This window comes from Ranitomeya variabilis, chromosome 4 (assembly GCF_051348905.1).
Source record: "Ranitomeya variabilis isolate aRanVar5 chromosome 4, aRanVar5.hap1, whole genome shotgun sequence".
In the NCBI taxonomy this organism is placed as follows: Eukaryota; Metazoa; Chordata; class Amphibia; order Anura; family Dendrobatidae; genus Ranitomeya; species Ranitomeya variabilis.
The window spans coordinates 198,342,388-198,350,236 of record NC_135235.1 but is presented as its reverse complement, the minus strand read 5'-3'; the positions used below and the strand labels follow the sequence as shown (position 1 = coordinate 198,350,236).

Sequence of the window (7,849 nt, the reverse complement as noted above, 5' to 3'; positions counted from 1 at the left end):
TGATTGTATATAACACCCTCCTTGTTACATAGCATCCTTTCTAGCTATATACTGCGCCATTCCTCCTCATGGGTCTGATAACGGGGGTGTACATGATATCAGTGTCCTGACTGCAGGGGGCAGCGTTGCAGCAGATCCACATCCCCCGCTGTGCCGCATCCAGTGTATCCAGTCCAGGCAATGCTCTGTGAGCTGACTAGTTCCCTGCTGCACTGACACAACGTAACAAACCCTCTCCTCTATTATATCACAATTTTCTGATTTAAGAAACCTATTCTCTGTTCTTTGAGGTGATTCTGAGGTAATAGAGGACGGAGCGGCTCAGTGTTCTCATTTATTACCCGAAATGGAGGAAAGCCCCAGCGTCTCCTGCTGAGGACCCGACACTCCCAGGAATCAGAGCAATTAGCTGATTTATCCCCATAGGATATAACGATATCGGGGCTCATCCAGCTTTATCTCATGTGTGACAGTGATCCCCAAACTCCAGTCCTCACGGCCCCAACACATCATGGTGTCAGGATTTCCTTCATTTTGCACCGGAGATGGAATTATTATTGAGGCCTCAGAAGCTGCCGCAGGTTCTCTCCCCCGAGAAATACGAAGGAAATCCTGGCACCATGATGTGTTGGGGCCGTGAGGCCTGGAGTGTGGGGGACACTGCTGTATGCGCCCACCAGACATAGGGGGCAGTATAATAATGACTACATGGACGAGCAATGGAATAAAGACAACACAAAGATATAGGGGTAAAAAGAAGATTTTATTTATAAATGAGCTTATTATATATTATATATTATGTATATGTGTAAATTATTCATCTGTCAGACTAAACCTATCTATGGGCCGTGTTGGTCCAAAGGAAGGCGAAAACCCCCTGTGAGGAATCGGCCAATTATCCTCATATCAGGGGGGAAAATTCCTTCCTGACCCCAAATAAAGTATGGCAGTCAGAATAAATCCCAGGATCAAGGGCTGATAGCTAATGTGTATATGTAAGTTTAATTTAAAAATATATATTATTTCAAATTAAAAGTAATTTCTATTTTTGAGCTAATTTACGTTTATATTTGTGTCGACTAAATTATTGTAAATACAAAATATTATATTATTATTTTACATAAATTATATTTTTTTTATTATAAACATAAGAAACTACTTATTTATTCTATTTTACTAAACCTATTTATGGGCCGTGTTGATCCAGAGGAAGGCGAAAACCCCCTGTGAGGAATCGGCCAATTATCCTCATGTCAGGGGGGAAAATTCCTTCCTGACCCCAAATATGGCGATCAGAATGAAGCCCAAAGATCAAAGGCCGATACCTAACCTGTGTAATGTACCTAACCTGTGTAATGTACCTGAGCTATGTAATGTAACTGTCATGAGAAAAAAATAAAAATAATTTTTATTTACATGTACTAATTATCATTTATATTTTTGGGAACTAATTTTTCTATTAAACAAAGAAAATTAAATTTTTTATAATTTTTTTTTTTAATGTTACTAGTGTGTGTGATTCTACTTATTAATCTTTTATACTAAACCTATTTAGGGCCGTGTAGATCCAGAGGAAGGCGAAAACCCCCTATGAGGAATGGGCCAATTGTCCTCATATTAGGGGGAAAAATTCCTTCCTGACCCCAAATATGGCGATCAGATTAAATCCCAGGATCAGAAGCCGATCTATGTCCTACATCTATGTGCTGATATGTACTGTGTGCTATGTGTGTGCCTGTACTGATGATGTAGTGTGGGGACCTGCACTGACCATGTAGTGTGGGTGATGTGTGATGGGTGCGATACTTACCAGGCCTGTGCTAAGGTGAGTTCAGGGATAATGGCCGCTCCTTACATGCTGCTGCTCAGCGGCCCCAGGACTGAAAGGTGCGACTATTGTTCCTGAACTCACCAGATGGAAACTTAGCACAGGCCGCTCCTGGGGTAGACGATCTTCGGGCTGGAGGGATGTTAGATGCCAGCCCAGGACGTCAAGGGCCTGAGGCAGCAATGGCAGTGGTCCGGCATGAAGATGGTATAGAGAGATGATGTTGAAGGGCAGCCGAGGTGACGTACAGCAGCAGAGATGTGAGGCACGGGTCAGGAGGCATGAAGTTCTGGGCAGTTGGCACGGGCTCATCCTGCAAGACATAAGAGGAAGACAGTAAATCTTCTATCTACGGGATCTTCTGTTATATTAGGGGAATGGTCTTTATAATGAACCATTCCACTATATAACATCAGATACAATGTACTGATATAATAGGTGTCTTGTGGGTACATCGGTCACTCACCAGATGGTCGTGGATTCTTTCACAGTCCAGATCTTTTCATCCACCTAAGAAAAATAGAAACATAAAGTCACTGTTAGAAAAAGTGAAAAAAGGCAAGATCGATGATGATGATCATCACAATGGGAGAACAGCACCTGATGAGTGTTATCCCCAGAGGAGGAGATACTTACCGGGTCCAGCTTGGTGACGCATACGTAAATCCGGCCACGGGGTGAAGGACTGTGTGCTCCGGCCACTGCAGATGGTGGTTCTCCAGAACTGGCCTGAATGGTGTAAATGGTGGCTCTACTCTCCTTTCCTCCAGATCCTCCCAGCCGATGGTGGTAAAGAATCGATGTTCTCTGATGTTCCCGCTCACACCCAGGCGTGTCTGAGGGTCTTTGCGCAGCAGCTTCTTGATGAGATGTTTCGCGTCAGCATCAAGCCAAGATGGAAATTTTGGCTTCTCATTGATGATGGCTTTGAAAACCATTTGTTTGACGGGGCCGTTGTAAAATGGGTATCGTCCTGCTGCCATCCTGGACACCACGATCCCCAGGCTCCACCAGTCCACTGCTGCGCCGTATCGTTTTCTGCGATGCACCTCAGGGGCCATGTAATGGAAAGTGCCCGTCACTCCAGAGATGTTTTTGGAGGAGGAGACGCCATCTTGGGCAAGCCCAAGGTCGATGATACGGATGTGGCCATCTGCATCCAACATGATGTTATGCGGCTTTATGTCTCTGCAATGAAAGAAGAAAACAAAATAAGAAATCTGTCCAGTGATACAAGAGATGGAAAATGGGTCACTACAAAATACGGCAGAATAGGCGGCAGGACACCAGGGAAGGCGGGGGCCATATCTACAGCATGTAAAGGGGGCAGAGAGAAGGAGGAAAGTTCTGCTTACCGGTGGACGATGTTGTGTCCGTGGAGGAACTGGAGGCCACTTACTATCTCTGCTGTGTAGAATCTGATGGAGAGAACAGAGTGCAGAATCAATGTCATGAAATCCTTCTCTGGCAATCCCCAAATACCATGGCACCCCACCTCCTGCTCCCAGCACCCTAAATATATGCCCTGCCAGTGCTCCCCTAGCTGCACCCGGACCTCAGTACTTTTCCCATCTCCTTAGTTCTGTTTTAGGCACATTTTCCTCTTTCTCACCTCACATTGCTGATGTTCAGGCAGCCGCACATCCTGATCAAATCCTCCAGGCTGCCACCGGACAGGTACTCCATGATGAAATATGCCCTGTGCTGAGACTGGTGTGCGGCATAGAGTTGGCACAGGAATGGGCAGTGTCTGGCCGCCAGGAGTATCCGCCGCTCTCTCATGATGGTGTCCTCATTGTCCCTTTTGCTGATCATTTTGACGGCCACGTTGATGTTACTGCCGGGGACAGATGCCAGGACCACCTGAAAAACACAAATGGAGAATACTTAGAAGGTGTCTGCAGGGGTGGAAGGATCTGGATTTTATAGTCCACAAGGCGTATGAGAAAACTGAGTGGTCGCTCAGTCTGCTGGTGACCAGGACCATGTAGAGGAGCAGATCTATCAGCACAATGCACTGCCTGCTCCATGGATGGGCTATGGAGAGGTCTTAATGAACATTCATCATTTTTATCTGACAAATCAATAATACACATAAAAATTAAGCAATTTTTGTAATACATTTTTTTAAGAGAAATCTGCTTCTTTCTTTGCCAGGGCTGATTTTCAGTTTTAAAAATTCTCTTATTTCCTGGTAAAAATCTACATTCAGTGAAGACAGACCGTTACATTACTGAGAGGAGATGACAGTTGGTGCCAATAATATGCTATTTAAAAGGAATGGGGGAGGGAGGAGTTTTGCATTTAGCCCCTCCCCTGTACATAGAGTACTATCAGCACCAACTGTCATGCTTTGATTTGGCATTAGTATGGTCCTGATATCATTGATTATCTAGATTTAATAAAAACATAGAGACAAATGTATGTACAATATGGCAGCCTGATAGGAGCCAATATGGACGATGACATGTAAAACAACAATGTCCCCTGCCCTCTACAGCTGTGACCCCTGAGATGAACTCTCCAGTATACAAGAATACCCGGTTATAGCAGCACTAGCCCTAACTATGGTGATGTCTTATACCTCATCTCACAGTAAAACACTACAATGAGCAATAACAAAGCAAGACATGGCTGATAACAGTGAGCAATGCATGGGGATATAACACAGATATAAGCTTTCAAATAAATACACAAATATGTAGGCCTTACTTTGCCAAAGGCGCCTCTACCCAGGACCTGGTGGATGTTGAAGCGGCTGATGTTAAGCCTGGCATAGGGGCCGGATGATCCAGGGTCTCCGCTGCATCCAGGTGTTGGCTCCTCCAACCCGTTGTCTCGTCTCCTCTTCTTCGTGATCTTCTGTAATCCGGTCACGCTGTCCTCTTCTCTCTTCCGCTTCTCCTCGCTCCTCTTCTCGCTCTCTTCTCCTCGTCCAGTAGTCGCCATTCTCAGTAATCTCTTCCCGCCTGTAGACCTCGGTCCAATCACTTCAGCCGACAGTTGAAAGTAAACGGCAGTTGGTCGTGTGCAGGTGACCAGAGGTCAGAGGTGACGGAACCCTCAGGTGGCTCCTGCCAGGCAGCGGCTCCTGGCCCTGCTCTGCCCTATACACTGAGATGTGGGCATCATGGATGACAGTTTAGAGTCCACAGGAACGGCAGAGAACTTCATGGCGACTGTTAGTGATGTTTTTTTTTACATTTATTCTCATATACATCAGGAATAATATAAAAAAGTCATATAAAAAATACTATTAATTTTCTGGCTCTTCCCCTTACCTATGTAATCCTTCTATATTGCAGATTTTTTTTTCATCTCATTATATGATGACACTTTTTATATGCCGTACTTATGGATTATTTTTCTATTGCATTATACACTGATTATTGATGATTAATTCTATTATTAAACAACTACAATGTTGTCAGTCAATGCAAAAGGTAATAAGCGTAAGATCTGAATATCTAAGAAAGTAAAAGTGAGGGTTTTGTATTTCTTAGGAGAATAACAACAAGTGCAGAATTATTGGGCAACTAAATAAAACATATATATTTTCCAACTCAATTGTTTATTTTCATCTGTTATGTTACAACAAGAATAATAACCGAACAACTCAATATGTACAAAATATATTTCTGACGTTTCAAAAATATCAGTGACCAATGTAGTAATATAGCCGCCCTTCTATTCAATAAGAATCATAAGATCCATCCATGGAGCCTGTCAGTTTCTTAATCTGTTGACGATCAACTTCATGGGCAGCACCAACCACAGCCGCCCAGACACTTATAAGACAGGAGTGGTTATCCTTCCTGTACATCTTCTATTTAAGATGGGCCCACAAGTTCTCCTATGTGTTAAAGCAAAAATAAATATAAACATACACATAATCGGTATCATCGCCTCCGGAACGATTCGAAATATAAAACTTCACATCAGTTCTATACAGAGAACACAGTAAAAAAATGAATAATAGAAAACATGCTAACATTGAACCTCTGGAATGTAATCAAGAGGATGATGGATAGTCACAAGCCATCAAAACAAAGAAGAACTGCTTACATTTCTGCTCCAGAAGCAGTGTGAAAGACTGGTGGAAAGCATGCCAAGACGCATGAAAGCTGTGATTACAAATCATGGTTATTCCACAAAATATTGATTTCTAAACTCTTCCCAAGTCACTGTAAAACATCAGCATTGTTGCTTCTAAATGATTATGAACTTGTTTTCTTTGCATTATTTCAGGTCTGAAAGCACAGGTTTTTTTATTGTGACCATTTTTCTTGGTCAGAAAAAAAAAATGTGTTTGCTTGGAAATTCAGAGACATATTGTCAGAAGTTTATAGAATAAATGAACAATTTAAATTTTACTCAAATATATACCTATAAAGAGAAAATCAGGCAAACTGAACATTTTGCAGTGGTCTCTTAATTTTTTCCAGAGCTGTATAAATCGGGTGTCGCTGTAATCGTACTGACCCAAACAAATCTATCTTATAATAGTCACTGCACAAAAAAATGTAAAAACAATAACTGAATTGCTGTTTTTTGTTTATTCTGTGTCTGACAAATATGAATAAAAAGCGATAAAAAAATGTTATGTGCCCGAAAATGGTGCCAAAAAAATCTACAACTCGTCTCGCAAAAAATAAGCCTCATACAGCTGTGTTGGCCAAAAAATAAAAAAGTCATATCTCTCACAATTAGTGATGGGCGAATCCATGGACGTTCGGGTCCGGCGGGTTCAGCCGAACATTTAAAAAAAGTTTGGTTTGGGTCCAGAGCAGTACGCGAACCCAACCCGGACCCTATTCTGTTTAGGTACAGGTTGAAAACCACTTATTGCACACATGGATTATGCCGTGGGGCAGTATGTCATACTGATGAGAGATATGGTTGGTTTTTCTTTTTTACAGTGCTTCAGTGGTATATGGGCGTTAGGTGTTTATTATTTTCTCTATTTTCTGTTTTCTTACAGGGGAAGGCTACTTTCAGACATAGCGCATTTTTGAGCGCTATTTTGCGGGCGCTTTTCAAAAATGCGCAATGTCATTTTCGTCTGCCGGCAAAGTGAATGAGAAATTCACTTTGCCGTTCAGACACACCGCAAAAAAACGCGGCGCTTTTGTCTGCAAACACGCCGGCGTAAAAAGAATTGACATGTCAATTCTTTACGCAGCGGCGTGTCTGCGTATCCCCATAGGGCCCCATATTAACGTGCACACACAGCGCCTTTGTCCTGGGTGTCGGCGTCTTTGTACGGAGGGGTTGACACCCAGGACCGGACGTGACGTCGGACAGGAAGAGGGAAGCCCCCGCCCCCCAGTGAAGCAGCATGGATAAATGAATGAGCATAAACGTGGGGCTGCTGATCGAGACGGTAAGTATCCCCCGTGTGTGCCCCCCCTGTGCGTGTGTCCCCCCACTGTGTGTGTGCCGTGTGCGCCCTGTGTGTGTGCCGTGTCCCCCCCGCCCCCCCCCGTGTGTATGTATGGGTATGTGCTGGGTGTGCTGGGTCTGCTGCGGGGGGTGGGGTGGTCTTTGGTGTGTGTGTGTGTGTGTGTGTGTCTCTGTGTGCAGGCATTGTCCGATGGGACTACAAGTCCCATCGGGCTCTGCCTGCTACAGTGACAGTCAGTGACACAGTAGCCAATGATGGGACAGTAGTAGTCCCATCATCCGGCTAATGTGTTGAATGTAAAAAAAAAACAACAACAAAAAAAAAAACACACATATACAGTACATACACACATACAGAACATGCGCCGACATGCGCCACGCAACGGCATGCGCCATGCGACGACATGCGCCACGCGACGGCATGCGCCATGCGACGGCGTACGACGCCATGCGACGACATGCGCCATGCGACGACATGCGCCGACATGCGCCACGCAACGGCATGCGCCATGCGACGACATGCGCCACGCAACGGCATGCGCCATGCGACGGCATGCGCCACGCGACGGCATGCGCTATGCGACTGCATGCGCCATGCGACGGCGTACGACGACATGC

At 44.4% G+C, this 7,849-nt stretch overlaps 1 protein-coding gene across 1 annotated transcript; it reads right to left on the bottom strand.

The window, feature by feature from the left end:
- Positions 1-586: 586 nt before the first annotated feature.
- On the bottom strand, positions 587-5,163 carry LOC143770199 (protein kinase C delta type-like). Its single transcript, XM_077259579.1, has 6 exons — positions 4,541-5,163; positions 3,441-3,691; positions 3,184-3,246; positions 2,465-3,016; positions 2,295-2,338; positions 587-2,141 (listed from the first exon to the last, which is right to left on the bottom strand). Exons 1-5 carry the CDS (start codon positions 4,775-4,777, stop codon positions 2,314-2,316), a joined length of 1,128 nt encoding a protein of 375 aa, XP_077115694.1. The 5' UTR covers positions 4,778-5,163; the 3' UTR covers positions 587-2,141; positions 2,295-2,313.
- Between the last annotated feature and the right edge of the window lie 2,686 nt (positions 5,164-7,849).

Coding starts and splice junctions, on each gene's coding strand:
- LOC143770199 (XM_077259579.1), bottom strand. CDS start 4,777: ATGGCGACTACTGGACGAGGAGAAGAGAGCGAGAAGAGGAGCGAGGAG. Junction 3,692..4,540: donor GTAGAGGCGCCTTTGGCAAA/GTAAGGCCTACA, acceptor TGTGTTTTTCAG/GTGGTCCTGGCATCTGTCCC. Junction 2,339..2,464: donor GCGTCACCAAGCTGGACCCG/GTAAGTATCTCC, acceptor TATTTTTCTTAG/GTGGATGAAAAGATCTGGAC.